Here is a 14,689-nt window from a genome sequence, read left to right on the forward strand (position 1 = left end):
TCCACGTTCGTACCAGTGTAGGACGTGTCCTTGGTTTGTGTCGTTGTAGGGGTGGAAGAGCGATCCGCTTCATTTCGCACCAACTGGAGGTGATGCATACCAAAGATTCTTAGAAGGCCGGACATCGTGATCGGGATCAGGAATGCAATTTGGGTCGTTATGAGTAGCTACAACGGAAGACATACCGCCACCATAAACTGTCCCATAGGAGGTTGGATAGTGTGACATAATATGTAGCGTGCGTTGATGTGTTGTGTTGGTGTCTAGGCTTGGAAATGGTTGTAGGTCAGATCGTGATTGTCGAATTTGATATGGGACGGAGAACGGCGACCTAAAAAGACAAAAAGCGACAGTTGGGGGGAAGAGAAGGGGTTTTTATATTACACTGGACGCAGAAAAGCCAAGTACTGCCTTCTCGCTTTCACTGCATATCCTTGAGTAAAAGGATGGCCCTTGGAGTCTCTGAGAAAGGTTGTCAGCTCTCAAACAGGCTTCAAACGATTGAACGGATAAGCAAGCCTTCTCGTTCGCTCCTGGATAGATCGTCCTGTCAGTTTTGGATTGTGACACATTTCACTTGCGAATTGAATCGAAAAGAAGCGATGTATGCGGAATACATGTTTCAACACAGAACAATAGGGCATATCAAGTACAACTTTTGACTCCCCCTTCGAGGCTGAAGCAGTCAGGGGCTATCCACCTCATCCTGAATCAATGCTCTTCCACCGGCTCCACATTCTCGACGATCTCGAGCACAAACGCAGATGTGACACCTGGAATGGATCGCTCGGCATCGATGAACGCTTGTCGAAGGCGAGCTAGTGCCGCTCGAGCATGATCATTAGGTACGCGTGTGGCGAGCTGCGCACCGAATCACATTAGCACCCTTTTCCCAATTGAGTAAGCTACGCGATGGCTCCGCTTACATTGTTGATGGCTGGCACGATGACACCTTCTAGCATAACATCTTCGTCTCCGTCATCTTCATGTATATGACCCTGTTGTGGCTGAGGTTGTGAAGGTGTCGGCACAGGACCATCGGGCACAGCGTTCCGTATAGTTGGGTATGCTGGATGTGCCGCTTCCGGCGAGGTGATCGTAGCTTGAGAACTGGATGAGGGAAGGGTGGGCAGGGCTCGACCACTCATCGAAGGAGGCAAGTTCGATTCAGCCACTCGTGCTGGAGGTGGTCTGGATGAAGTAGGTGTGGTGTTGTTTGCCGCACTTCCAGTACCGGATGGAGGCAGAGGACGCCCTGTCGCTCGAGAAACTGTTCCCTGACTTTGCGGAGGAAGAGCATTTCGTACCGTTCCGACTATAGATAATGGTAGTCCGTTAGTGCCCACTGATGATTGATGATATGCGTGGCTCCGAAAGTTCACTCACAATCCCACAAAGCCTCTGCAGCAGGTCCGTACGCGGGTCTAGTCGCGGTCTGTCAGTACTGCGCTAAGAGGATCGCTCAGTATGCAGTATCACGCACTCAGCTGACATCCCATCTCTTGAGCCATCGTCTCCTAACTTTTGCCCTCCTTCCGCCTTGAACTTCTCGGATCTTTCAATGAGCTCCGTTAGGTAGGAAGCTTTCCTCGCTGTTCGGATGAATTTGTGTTTGAGCAGATCCTTAGCCGAGGGTCGCTATATGTTGCGAGTCATGTGTCTCGTATCAGTCATCAATGTCTGTTAATACATGCGCGAGGACACTCACCATGCGGGGATCCCGTTGTAGGCAGAGAGATACGAAATCACGGAACGTGCGAGAGAATTTGCTTTCGTCAAGTTGCGGCGGTGGATTCTTAGGAATGAGGAAGAGTACCTGTGAATAACGAAAGATAAGCTTTGTTCTCCTGTACGGAGCCTGTGGCAAAGCTCACCTTCATTGGATGCAGCTCCGCATATGGTGGTTCTCCCATAGCCATCTCGATACAAGTGATACCTGTGACGAGAAGTCAGTCGGCAAGCAGTATCATTGGGTAATTGCTTGACACTTACCTAAACTCCAGATATCGGCCTTATGATCATAACCTGACTGCTTGATGACCTCCGGTGACATCCAGTACGGTGTACCAACGAAGGTGTTCTGAAAGGATGTCAGCCTGATTCTCAGTATTCGCGTCACGGCGAGCGATCCAGGCTGACCTTTTTTGTCATCGTCGCTGTCAGCTGTCCCGATACACCGAAATCCGCAAGCTTGACATCCCCATTTGACGTAAGCAAGATATTCGCAGCTGTTCACCGTATCGTCAGATCAGCAAACCGTCAGGGAACAAGTCAACCCAACACCAGCCAGCTCACCCTTGATATCCCGATGTAACTTCCCCTCCCCGTGCAGGTATTCCAATCCACGCAGCAGCTCTCGAGCCAAGATCGCAATGTATTCTTCTCTAAATATACCGGCTTTCATCTGTGACATCAAGTCAGCTCACATGCTATACGATAGGGGGAAAGTGGGAGGAAGGAGCATACCAAATCTGAACATGAACCACCCGAGCAGTACTCCATGATGATCCACAGATTTGATCCTTTCAAATATGAGCCATGATATCTACCATTCAGTCAGCTATGTTAGCGAAGTCCACACAACTGTAACAAAATCAAAATCGTCGCGATAAAGGAGGGAGGAATGGCTAATCTACGCACCTTGTCACAAACTCGCTATCTAGCTGACCAAGAATCTGTATCTCTTGTTGGATATCATCAATCTCATCTTCGGCGCTTTCCAGATCTATAATCTTGATGGCGACGGGTAAGGACGTTCTTCGATCGTATCTGGAGTCAACGACCAAGTCAGGGACGGTTCGTCAGCTCTCTTTTCTAGGCTATGTTGTCGAGTTTTCGGTAGCGAGATGAGGGGCCTTCGCCAAGTGAGAATCTAACTCGTCGCCCATCTGAAATGACAGGTAGTGAACTTACCCCTTGTACACTTCACCGAAACTTCCTTTCCCTATACGAGATTGCAAGTCAGCCATGGATCCTTTGTAATATGGACGAGAACTCGACAGCTTTCTCCACAGCACCCGGTAGTAGCAACTCACCTATTCGATTTTGACGGACGTAGAACAGTTCAGGATCGGCATGAGGGTTATTTGAGTTGGTCTGGGAGTATGTGGACTGAGCAATTGTGTTAGTAGCCTCCATGGGGTGAAGTAAAATACTATGTGTCGGATCGGATCATACACATAGGAGGAGGGACAGGATTTACTGACCATGCTGCGAGCTGTGCTGTGCTGATGCTGATGTTGAAGCTGTATGGAGAGGCTTGATTTCGAACTCTGTTGCAAGTGATTGATCGTCCTGGGATTCTTCACACCGAGCTGATGCAATAGGCAAGCACAAGAAGGGGGAAACTGGGGCTATGGCGGTAATGAATTATTATCTATGCTATGTGTGTATGTTGAGCTGATGGATGAGAGGTAGAGACAAGGTCAAGATGGTTATGGGAGTAGTGATGGGTTGATGAAGTGTATCAATCTCGTTGTCCGGTTGTAAATGAGGCGCGTCGAGGCTCGAGCTGAAACAACAAGGACAGTATACATCCCACGTGGCAGCACAACAAACCCTGATTGATTTCTTTTCGCATGCTCTACATGCAGCATCAAAGTCACATATGTATGCATAGTGGACCCCTTCATCAAGTGACAAGCTATCAAGGTGCAGCTACTGCTTGAGAGGAGAGAGAGGTGTTATCTGATATACGATTTGTGGTGGTGCTAAAATACCCATCAGCGGGATATGATGTCTGTGCAGGTCCGGATGGCGGTGTTGACGGTCGAGGTATTCGATGAAGTAGACCGTATCTGGGACCAGGCAGACGAGTGTCAGCTAGTGCGAGCGAGTCGATGGAGTGCGAAGTAGTTGAAGCACCCGCTCACCCAATACCGCATCCTATCAATCCTTCTCCGCCCCATTGCCGTGTGGGGTAGAGGATGACCTCTCGTAGATTACTACGACATACAACAGCGTATCAGCATAGACACGTCGACTGGACTGGGCCTATGCACTCACTCCAAGTCCGAGTTGTAGACGAACAGTCTCAAGGGCTTGTCTACATGTCCCTCGATCAAGTTGTAGAAGTCGTTCTCGGAATGTAATGGTCCTCCAGACCAGGCGAGGACATAATCACCCCATGGTACGAGACCTGTCATTGCAGCAAGATCAGCCTAGGCGTACAATACCAATGATTCGGTGCGGATCGGACTGACCTGCCATCTGTTGGGGAACGGCAAGGATTAGCACTGAACACCCTCCCGAAATACATCTTGATATCTTAGTACTTCACTCACCTCCGCGGGACTTCCCTCCAACACATCCAAAACATGATAGACTGACTCCAACGCATGCGCCGGATTGCACACCCTCAAAGATAAGCCAAGTAATGATGGTTTCGGTGTCCCTTCCCCTGAAGGGAGGTCTTGACCCGATTCGCGAAGAGCTGCTTCTGACCACGCTCTACTAGGGGTGAGCTGGACGTCTGTGGACGAAAGGAACTTAGTTATCAGCGCCTGTTGTATTATCAATCGCTCTCTGCCAGCTCATCCACCCGCGCTACACAGACGGTCCTTCATTACGTTGAGTATCGTGGGTCAACCCAATCCGGTCTGGTCATTTCCCAGGAAGAGCTCGGTCGCAGCTCTTCGGTCCTCATCATTCTGATAAAACACATCGACAGCCGCACCGTTCTCTGTCTCCCCCAATTGAAGTATGCTTCAGACACCTTCTATATCCTCTCGAATTCTCAAGAGCCTCCATAGGTCGCTCATATCGTTGCCAAAGGAATTCCGCCCACCATCACATCAAAAGCGGAGTAGAACGCTCCCAAACTCACCTCTCACTCTTTGCGACTTGGCATTATAAACTCTCAACCTCAACTTTCTCCCCTCATTCTCCTCCAACACTCTCCCCAATTCACCAGGCGTCAACCCACTCAACAGGCTCTCCTCTCCGTCCGACTGAGTGGTCGACTCAACAGTTTGGACACCTATCAGATAATCGAAATATGGTTCGATGAGATTATCGGCTGGAGAATGGTCTGCTACGCGAAGACAGTGGAGTGCGAGGTCGGGCAGAGAAGATGGGAGAGAGGAGGATGATTGACCCATCGTGCGTATGTCTGAGTCAGTGAGTGAGTGAGTTGTAAATCAAGCGACTATCGAGGAAACTGCTTCGTGTTGATTGTCGCGAACAAGAGTATGAGGTGTGTCGCGTTTCGATAAGACAGGGGTGGGGTCTGTTTGAAGACTTGTAGGACTTTTCTCTCGGATTTGGAGATTATTGATATGTGTTCGAGGAGTAGCAAATCAGAACAACGATCCTAAGTTGATTGTGATGAATTGATCGACATACAAGTGACGCTGCGACACAGTATTCACTCGTAATGTGCGTTGACAAACGACATCGATGACAACGCGACTTGACCAGCGGCGGTGACCGCAACTTCTTCGAGTGCCATGGCACTTTGGTACCTTCCTACATCGGAGAAGTTGGGAGTAACCTAACTCCTCTCGATCAGCAATGCATAACGAACTGGAACCTTGGTGTACACAGATTGCAGATTGATGTAGTGCTCAGTATCACATTACGGTCTGCAGAATGTAAGAGTTGATTATGACGATCAAATTACAACAAGATTACAAGAAATCACACTCTTTCCCCCCTCAACCAATTTCCTCTCTCGCGCTCGCTTTTTCCGACAGTCCTAGGCGGCCAGCCCTGATCGACCACCCTTCAACCCGCCAGTATATACCCAGAAGATCGCAAACGCGCACACACCCAAGGAAACCATACCAAGGACTGGTATCTTCCTCTTCCTCTCTCCCCAAGTTGGCGCAACGACCTTCTTCGGTTTAGTCTTCCTCGCCTTCGTTTTGGCCTTTACAGCTCCAATGGGCGTTCCATTCTCAATAGACGGTAACGCGTCTCCAACATCACCATCAACGTCAAACTCCTCACTACTATCATCGTCGACATACTCTTCTCCGTCATCATCTGCGTTATCACCTGTTGCTCCGCCATTGGCCGCGGAACCATCGGCTGGATTCGGACTCTTGACTCTGCGTTGTCGTCGACAGTACGTCGAAGGTTTGAATGGAGTAAGATAGAGATCGATCTCCGCTTTGGCTTGGTAATATAACCAGAAGAAGAACTTGAAGAACGTCAATATGCCCCTGATGGTTGAGTTGAGAGCAGAATCACGCCATTCAGCAAAGTTGATATCGGCGCCGGAATGTTCTTGTCGGACCAGCTGGTCGAGTTGTTCTCGAAGGCTAGTAGTCTAGAAAACCGCAAACTTGGTCAGCAAGGTTGCCATCCCCTAAGCAAGTCCAACGCATTGGGAGGTTGAAGATACAGATGCGGGCTGTGGTGAGGTAGAAAGATACTCGGTGCCAACTTACCTTCTGTAACTTATCCCGTGCCCAATGCCTGACGTTTTCCTTCGCTTTGATCAGATTTTCAATCTTCACGATCATCCTTTCCAGCTCATGCTTCGTACTCTCCCTGTCTGCGACTAGATCCCTCTGCCTATCTCTGCCATAAGCAATGACCAATTCTGCCTGTCTCAGCGGATTGACTCTGCTAGTCCCGCTCGGATCGAGATAGGTACGTCTAGGTCGATGGCGCATATGAAGGGTGAACTGCGGCTCGAAAGGCGATTTCGCATTCGACGTTGACATCCTGCGTCGAGTTGCCGAAGCAGGAGAGCGTGATTGCGATTGCGTTCGAGCACGGGGACGAGGGCCTGAGACTGGAGTGAGGAGAGATGTGGAACGACGGGGCGGTGGTGCCCAATCGGATCCACTTTCGTGAGCGGAGAAATGTCGAAGTGGCGGGAGTTTGTCACGGTGCTCGTCGATCGCTTCGACAGCCTCATCATCGTACGACCGTCTTCGACCGGTGTACCTCGTTCGCAGAACCGCCATATGTGGGAACTCTACCTCGACTTCCGCACCAATCTTCGCTTCCTCTTGAAGGAAATCGATCTGCGCAACGTATTGTCGGATCGACTCGTCGACAACTTCGATATTTGCGTTGACTGAGTCGAGCTTCTGTCTAGCATTGTCAAGGCGTCTGAAAAGGCTATTAGCGATACCTCACAAGCCGAACTAAGCCGACAACTCACTCTACTCGTTCCAGATAGATCTCAGTCTCTAGATTCTTGATCCTCTCCCTCGCCTCCACTTCTAGCTGCGTCTTCCTCGTGGCCTCCGCTTGGGTTTGCCTGAACGCTGCCTCCCTCGCCAAAGCAGATTCCAACGCATACAATTCCGCCTCTCGTTCGTCCCGTCTATCTCTCGCCAAGTCCGTCTCTGACCTCTTCACAGATCTACCATCGTCCAACGCAAACACCTTTTGACCTTTCATGAACAGCTTTCTAAGATGAAACTCTCGGCCTCCTTCGTCGTCTGTGATTGACTCATGACCACCATGGCGGCGGAAGAATTGCTGTCGAGAGTGATTCGACAGCATGGTCGTTCGACTCGCTTTGCTGACCATTGGATGGGATCCCTTGATCTGGTGAACCGGAGTAGATACAGCGTCATTTCGAGAGAATGATTCGTCGAGCACGCTTTCCCCATCTCGATCACTGCGGCCAATGGGCGGCATCGTCCGTTGCCTCTTGGTCGTGCTACTCAGCTTCTCGAAAGGTTGTTTCAGCGCATGGGTCAGGGAGGACTGACCCAGTCCACTGAGACTCTGATGACTTCGATGCGTGAACTAGAAACATATTATCAGCCCGTATATCTCTCTACCCGTCTCGCAACACGCACACTCACGCGCTGGTCTAGGACTCCCGTTATCGATTTACCGCCAGTTTCGGCCGAGGTGGTCCTCGACAACGGTGCAACACTTCCCTCCCCGTTCGTGAGTCCCTCTCCATCAACCAACGACACGTTCGAAGCCGTCTGCACTTTGTGTCGAGACAAGTTTTCGTTCTTCTTACTACTTCGACTTCCTGCCATTGAGCTCTCATCATCCCGACGATCGTTGTTGCTTGCAGGAAAACGGCCGAATTCCCGTTCATCCTCAGTCATGACGTCGATATCGATCGGTTTCCTTCTTGGCGGGATAAAGTAGTTGACAACGCCGTTACAAGCCTTGTACGAAGCTATGTCCTCGACGGAATACTCCCATCCTCTGCTGGATCGGTATCCATCGTAACCTGCCTTTTTCTTCCGCGGGGACATGTCATGCGATCGGTGAGTGGACCCCCGGGAAACCGAATGATTACTTTCCAGCGACTTTCGAGACCCTTTAAACCTCGGTGAGTCGACGCTCATGGGACTGGCGTGTAACATGTCGCCCCAATGTGGTCCTCCCGCACGCGGTGAAGCATGGTGAGCTCCAGACTTATCACTTCGAGTGGAAGTGACGTCGCCATGATCTTGTTGCGCTTCCCATTTCGAACGCGTTTCGTTCTGCTCATCGGTCTTGGTGCGCCATCGAAGAACCGCTAGAGGGTTGAGTCGAGGTGGGTGGTCAACACCGTCGTAAACATGTTGGTAGTATGCTCGGAGGTGAGAGCCAGCTCTGTATGCAATTCGTTCCGCAGTCGGATGGGCCGCCACCTGAGTCAGAGCCTTGTAACGGCGCTCTGAAGGGCGGTCAGTACAAACTGAGGCTTTGAAGCAGAATTATCAAAATCACGAACCTTGCGCCAACTCATCGGCCCTTCTCTCCTGCTCCAACCGTCGCATCTCTGCTTCCTTGTCAAGCTTGGCTTTCTCCTTGGCATGTTCTTCGGACCGATGCTTCTCCAGACGCTGTTCCTTTGGTCGATCTCTGGGTTGTAGTTCCGGCACTATTATATCTGAGCCCTTCCGCTTTCCAAGGTGGAACAGCTGACTGAGTCGGCCCTTCTTCTCCTTCGATCCCGTTCTGGCTGTCTTCGATCCGATTGGCTTTGCAGTCGCAGGCTCGGTCTCACTAGGCATCGCTGTCGGGACGTCGTCCTGCACTTCCACCGAATGCGACTCTTCGTCTGTTTCTCTCTCCTCATCCACTTGAGCGATGGGTATATGGTGTGTGAAAGGTATATGTCCTCCAATATCATCAGGGGACATGCTAGCTCGTGAAGCAGCACGAGCTCGCCCTTGCGCAAATGACTCGCCGGGTGAATCAAAACTGGCCCGATGTCGAGGGGAGGAGCCCCAAGTCGTTCGCATTGGGGGTCCGATACTGCTTGCTATCGACGCCGTTCTTTCCCGACCATGTGGTTCGCCGGTCAAAGCGGGGGGCGCAGACACCAGGTAGGGCGATATATGAGGAGTAGCGTCAGGCGAAGGTGTAGTGGGTCTAGTGTTCGGAGGTGAGAAAAAGTTGGAGCTTCCGGGGTCAGGTAGTAGAGGGGGACGAGGTGTTGTGAGGTGATTGGTATTCATAATTCGTAATGCTGACGCGAGGTCTGAATCTTTCAATAGATCATGTATTTGGTCTAATCATGGCACATGCGTCAGCGAGGTCGAGGACATATCGAACGAACCACTTACCTGCACTCAGAGCCATCTCCTTAATTCCTCCAATGCCTAGCCCCAGACTTGCCGCGAGATTATCCGGGCGTTTCGACATTTCCTTTTCCTTTGCTTTCCCTTTCTTGCTACCTTCCGGACTACTTGGTCTCTCGTTCCGTCCATTCGCTCGGTCCATGTTCTTCACACGAGCCGATGCCGATCTACTCGGTCCAGATACACCCGTCTCCATAACATGTGACCTCGTTGAAGCCACGCGGCTGGGTGCCGCCGATCCGTGTGTGGACGGAAACAAGTTTTCGGATCGAGAAGTGGGCATTGCTGCTGATAAAGGTTGTCGGGTCGATCTTTGGGAAGCTATACGTGATGGAGGTTGACGTAGAAAGTCTCTAGAAGTGCGGATCTGTAAAGTCTGGGATTCGCCTCGCCGTCTTCTAGTCTGAAGACTGCCACTACTTCGATCTGATCCCTGGCCTCCCAAAGGCAACATCAAGCTCTTGGCTCGAGGTCGACTAGGTCCAGCTATGGCAGTCGGGCGAGGCGAAGACTTGCCGTTGCCTGAAAAGGAGTAGGTGTCGGTGACGGGTGTCTCCTCCTCATCTTTCTCTTTGGTAGATTCCTCACTTGTACCTTCTTCATCCGAGCTGGATTCGTAACCGCCCGTTACTCGAGACGCTCGCTTGCCTTGAGCCAGCAGGGATCCAGAACGATGCGCACGTCCTGGGGGAAGTGTTTCTGACCACACGCGACGATCTTGCGATGACTGATTGCGAGGTAGGTTTGGACGAGAGGAGCCGTCGCTATCTTTCAGTGCCGGCGGAGTACTCGGGAAGGGTCTGAGACCAGAGTTCGATCGTGATTGGGAGGAGAGTAAGGGTGCAGTCTTTGGTCCAGGAGGGATAGAGGAGTTGTGCAGGATAGATGGATGTGTAGGTTGATATGGTAGAACGCCATTTTGGTTTGCATTTCGTGGTGATAATTTGGAGGGTATCTGATGCGATTGATCTTCATCGAACCTGACGATGGAATGATGGGATGGGGAGTCTGGTGGTAGATGATTGCTGCTGTTCAGGGAGGAAGATGACGATGCGGTTCGTTTCCCGTTCAAAAGAGGTTTGGTCGGTGTCGAGTGAGGGTTCTGGTGAGCTGACAATATGGCTGAAGGCGGACCTAGGCCGTTGGTGTCCATGGTGGACGCGGTGGTCGTTTCCGAAATCGATGCGTGTTTATTTGATAACGGTTCTTGAGCATCGTCGGCGTCGTTCGTCGTGGTGGAGGTTATGTTGGTGGGGGAGGTGAAGTGATCGACAGGGTTTGGACGGGTGGTTTGCAGATGGAGGGACGCAGAACAGAGGATCAAGTGACAGCTATCGAGTTCAAGGAGGATGATTGGTATGACATGAACATTGCGGTGATCGAGGATATCTGACGAAGGGATAGTAGGATATCTATCGCACGGAAGCAACCAACTTTACGTGTCTTGATCACACCACTGCGAATAGAATAATGGGACAGGGACTGACTACCACTACCCATCCAACTCAGGGTAACTTGACTTGTACATCTCGTTCCTCGAATACCAAATTATAATTAGATTGGTGGTTTTCTAATCGTATTACAAGTTCGATTACAAGTCGTCTTCTAATCACCATACAAAGTTACGGCCGTGACCGAGTTAGGCGGTGGTGTGTAGCCGGCTGCCGTCCCTTTCGTTCCCATTCATCGGCGTCATCCCATCAACAACAACCACAATCGTACATCATCCCACACACGCAGATGCTGTGTACGCATACCAACACCATCGCTCTATAACTTAATTCACGACCCATCATATCTCACTGTCAAGGTCACCCTTGAATGTCAGCTTTGCGAAGAAACGATCTTGCGTTGGAGTTCGCCATGGCACAACGAGCACCTATAGAACGAGGGCCCAGAGCTCGGACTGGCGTAAGTGGTCAGCCCCTACCATGATTCTGCAGTGATCTCCTACAGTGCCCTTCATCGAACGATAACGTGAGCTGATGATCGTCCGCTTCGTTCAGACGCCAGCGAGGAGATATGAAATCAATACGATGGAGACTGCGAGTCATGTCGTCTGGGCTTTCCATAATCATCTGGTGCAGGACCCAGAGTGAGCTTGTCCCCTGCGCGATTTCCACAGGAAGAAGCAAAAACTGACAATGCTACGATTGAAATTCAGGTATGTCAAAGCGGTGCTGAGAAATTATGTCGAGTTTAAAGCGGCTCGAGGGAGAAGCAAAATGGAGATTGGCTACAAGTTGCAACCGCTTGAAGAGGAGGTGAGTCTGCGAATTGTGTACACCCTTATGTTACCCCAACCCCAGAGGAAGGGACCCTCGCTCGCTCAGATAGAGAGACTGACTATCTCGTTAGTTTCCACGATTCGCGAAACAATTTGTCGAAGTTCGCGACGAATACAGATTACCGCCGTCCCCTCTGATCAGAATCGCTCGACGGCTTACTTCTACCGGCGCGACCAGCGCGCCGCTGTCTAATACTAATTCCTTGCGCCGAACACAAACGGCCAACCCGTCTTCTCCTCGAGCTGCAAACACCATCGCTCGAACCCATACTACGACTGGCGCCACGACGAATCGCCCTGTCCAGCAAGACGGGGACGAGCCTCCACCACCACCATATGCTAGCCAGGATCCGGAACCGGAGGCGACCAGGATGTTGCAGGAACAACTGGCAGCGGAAGCAGAAGCGACAGGAAGCGGCAACTCGGCCCCCATTCTAGCTCCTTCCATTACCTCCCAGCCGTCCACTCCATCGAGACCTGCCAACTCGTCCGCACTTTCGCCACCACCATCAGCTCGTTCACAGGGCACTCCTAACCGACTATCACAAGACGGTCGACCAGCTTCTCCACCACCACCAAACGATCCAGAGATGGCTCGCGTTTGGGAGGAGTCACAGCTTGTAGAAGCTCAACGAGCGAGTTTGGCCGCACAAAGAGAACAAGAGGAGTTGGAAGAGGCTATGCGTATAAGTCTTGCGGAAGCTGAATCGATGGCTCAAAGTTCAACTTCACCAAGACAGGCGCAAGCTGGATCTAGCCAACCACGACCACCATCAGTAAACCCTGATATAGCCGAACTGACTAGTGGCATGGGCGATTTGAGTATACCTGGCGGCTGGCAAGCAAATGCAAGCTCGAACTACCCCTCTCACGAGGTCCCAGGCTATGATCATTCGCCCAGCGCAGCGAATAAGACAAACGCACATCTCAAGAGCAAGAACCCATTTTTATCAGCGACCGAAAGGGAGTACTTACAAGCCGAGGAGATGTATGGCGAATCGGCGGAGAACCCTGGATCTAGCCATACCCAATACCGTCCGCCATCCGGTGATCCGGTGTTCGTCCCCCCCCCAGGTCCTCCTCCTCCTCATCTGCGAATCCCATCGCAGTCCACTTCACAATCATTTCCTTGGGATGAGGATACGTTATCATCAACTCAACCACCCGCGACTTTGCAACCGCCTCTGCAACCCCAACATACACCATCACCGCAGCCAACGGCTACACCAAGGGGTCAACCACCCCAATTGCCTCCACGTCGCACTTCATACATCCCACCGCAGGGCGAGGATCCGTTAGAAACGTTGAAAGATTTTGATACGGTCTTCTTAGGTGAGTGCAACACCTCCAAAGCTGTGAGGCCGATGCTGATATGTTTCATTTCAGTGGATGATAGTACCTCAATGGCTGGAGATAGGTGGAATCAAGCGCGCACAGCGTTGATGGAAGTGGCGGAGATCGCGTCTAGATACGACGAGAACGGAGTAGACGTTTATTTCCTCAACAGCAAGCGTGTCGGGAAGGAGCTCAAGGTGGGCTGCATCTGCTCGAATGTGAACGAGATGCTCACATTGAATTGTAGGGTGCACACGATATGGAAGAGCTATTTGCCGGGCTCGAACCGAGAGGTGCCACACCGTGAGTTCGTGTTGAGGCTTCCATGAAATGAACTGACGATCTATGGACTGGTCCAGGACTGGAATCCGTCTCGAAGCTATTTTGCGTGAATACATGTCCAGGTTGGAGCGTTCTCAGGTGGCTTCCCCTGGCTCCAGCAGTATCGAAAGGGTCAAGCCGATGAACCTCATAGTCGTGACTGATGGTGGTGAGTGTCATACTGTCTGTCCTATCAAGCATAACTGTCCATGGCTTACAGGGGTGCTGACACTCAGTGTTCTCTCGCGCCATCTCTGCTCGTGTTCGCGCTCTTGCTGCGAATCCCTCTGTTACTCGTGCGGAATTGCTTGAGAAAGCTCCTACGGACGATCCGGAATCGGTTTTGATCGCTTGTGCGAAGAGGGTGAGCACAGTTGCGTGCGGTAGCTTGATCAGGTCCATCCAGCTGATCTGATCGTGTTTCTAGCTTGATCGAGGAGAGTTCCCCCTATCCCAGGTTGGAATCCAGTTCTTGCAGATTGGCAACGATTCAGAGGTGAGACAGCTCAAATGGCCTCTATGTAGTGCTACTAGCTGGAGGAAACTGATCACTGTTGCATAATACAGGCTCGCGAAGCGTTGCAAGAGCTCGATGATGGGATCTCTGAGGCGCATGGAGTGCGAGATATGGTGGACACGCTTCCTTTCACGGGTGAAGAGATGAGTGCCGGACTCATTATCAAGACGTTATTGGGCGGAATCAACAGAAGATTAGATAGGAGATCGACTGCTTAGATATGTATCAGTATTAGTATCAGTGTGCCATAGAAGGTTCCCGTTCCCTTTCGTACGATTACAGTATCATAATATCAGATAGACGACACTGAAGCATGCCTCATTGATTGATGGTCTTATGGGTCGGGCGCCGTAATCATCCCTTATTGGTGTCTGCATTTGGATTCGAATGTGGCGTCCACCGCCTTCGTCTGATCATGACGATTTCAGGAAAAGAGAAACAAGAATGCCAAGACAGTCGCTCCGAGTCTAGGGAGAAGGAGCGTTCGGCACGATCAAGCCGGTTCTTCACATGCACATGCATGATAGGAAGGGAGTGTGTATGGCATCATCGATATGAGTTACTGGAGATGCGTATCGAGATCCGCGGCCGAAGGATATCGAGATGATAACAATAACCGTATTCGCTGATTTAGTATAGGGTGGCAAAGGACATCTCCGACTTGTCTTTCTCTTCTCCACAAATTCGATTTGTTTACACCTTCAACTACCATCGTTCACATCACATCTA

The 14,689-nt window shown here is 51.0% G+C and overlaps 4 protein-coding genes across 4 annotated transcripts; 1 reads left to right on the forward strand and 3 right to left on the reverse strand.

The window, feature by feature from the left end:
• Window positions 1-711: 711 nt before the first annotated feature.
• On the reverse strand, window positions 712-3,138 carry CI109_104740 (uncharacterized protein; the record flags this gene model as incomplete). Its single annotated transcript, XM_032008098.1, has 13 exons — window positions 712-861; window positions 927-1,315; window positions 1,387-1,424; window positions 1,484-1,638; window positions 1,709-1,816; window positions 1,875-1,936; window positions 1,993-2,080; window positions 2,140-2,228; window positions 2,296-2,404; window positions 2,467-2,545; window positions 2,641-2,769; window positions 2,914-2,944; window positions 3,036-3,138. The coding sequence occupies 13 exons, from the start codon at window positions 3,136-3,138 to the stop codon at window positions 712-714; spliced, it is 1,530 nt and encodes a 509-aa protein (XP_031857584.1).
• A 508-nt stretch (window positions 3,139-3,646) lies between these two features.
• On the reverse strand, window positions 3,647-5,099 carry CI109_104741 (uncharacterized protein; the record flags this gene model as incomplete). The annotated part of the gene is made up of 5 exons (XM_065967543.1): window positions 3,647-3,797; window positions 3,873-3,944; window positions 4,006-4,138; window positions 4,280-4,471; window positions 4,826-5,099. 5 exons carry the CDS (start codon window positions 5,097-5,099, stop codon window positions 3,647-3,649), a joined length of 822 nt encoding a protein of 273 aa, XP_065823615.1.
• A 596-nt stretch (window positions 5,100-5,695) lies between these two features.
• On the reverse strand, window positions 5,696-10,653 carry CI109_104742 (uncharacterized protein; the record flags this gene model as incomplete). Its single annotated transcript, XM_032008100.1, has 6 exons — window positions 5,696-6,271; window positions 6,393-7,065; window positions 7,118-7,713; window positions 7,773-8,590; window positions 8,648-9,430; window positions 9,486-10,653. The coding sequence occupies 6 exons, from the start codon at window positions 10,651-10,653 to the stop codon at window positions 5,696-5,698; spliced, it is 4,614 nt and encodes a 1,537-aa protein (XP_031857586.1).
• Window positions 10,654-11,363: 710 nt separating this feature from the next.
• CI109_104743 (uncharacterized protein) lies at window positions 11,364-14,178 on the forward strand (the record flags this gene model as incomplete). Its single annotated transcript, XM_065967544.1, has 10 exons — window positions 11,364-11,411; window positions 11,507-11,595; window positions 11,665-11,764; window positions 11,859-13,119; window positions 13,174-13,319; window positions 13,370-13,425; window positions 13,482-13,612; window positions 13,761-13,807; window positions 13,871-13,939; window positions 14,011-14,178. The coding sequence occupies 10 exons, from the start codon at window positions 11,364-11,366 to the stop codon at window positions 14,176-14,178; spliced, it is 2,115 nt and encodes a 704-aa protein (XP_065823616.1).
• Between the last annotated feature and the right edge of the window lie 511 nt (window positions 14,179-14,689).

The sequence above is a fragment of the Kwoniella shandongensis genome, chromosome 8, assembly GCF_008629635.2.
Source record: "Kwoniella shandongensis chromosome 8, complete sequence".
Classification (NCBI taxonomy): domain Eukaryota; kingdom Fungi; phylum Basidiomycota; class Tremellomycetes; order Tremellales; family Cryptococcaceae; genus Kwoniella; species Kwoniella shandongensis.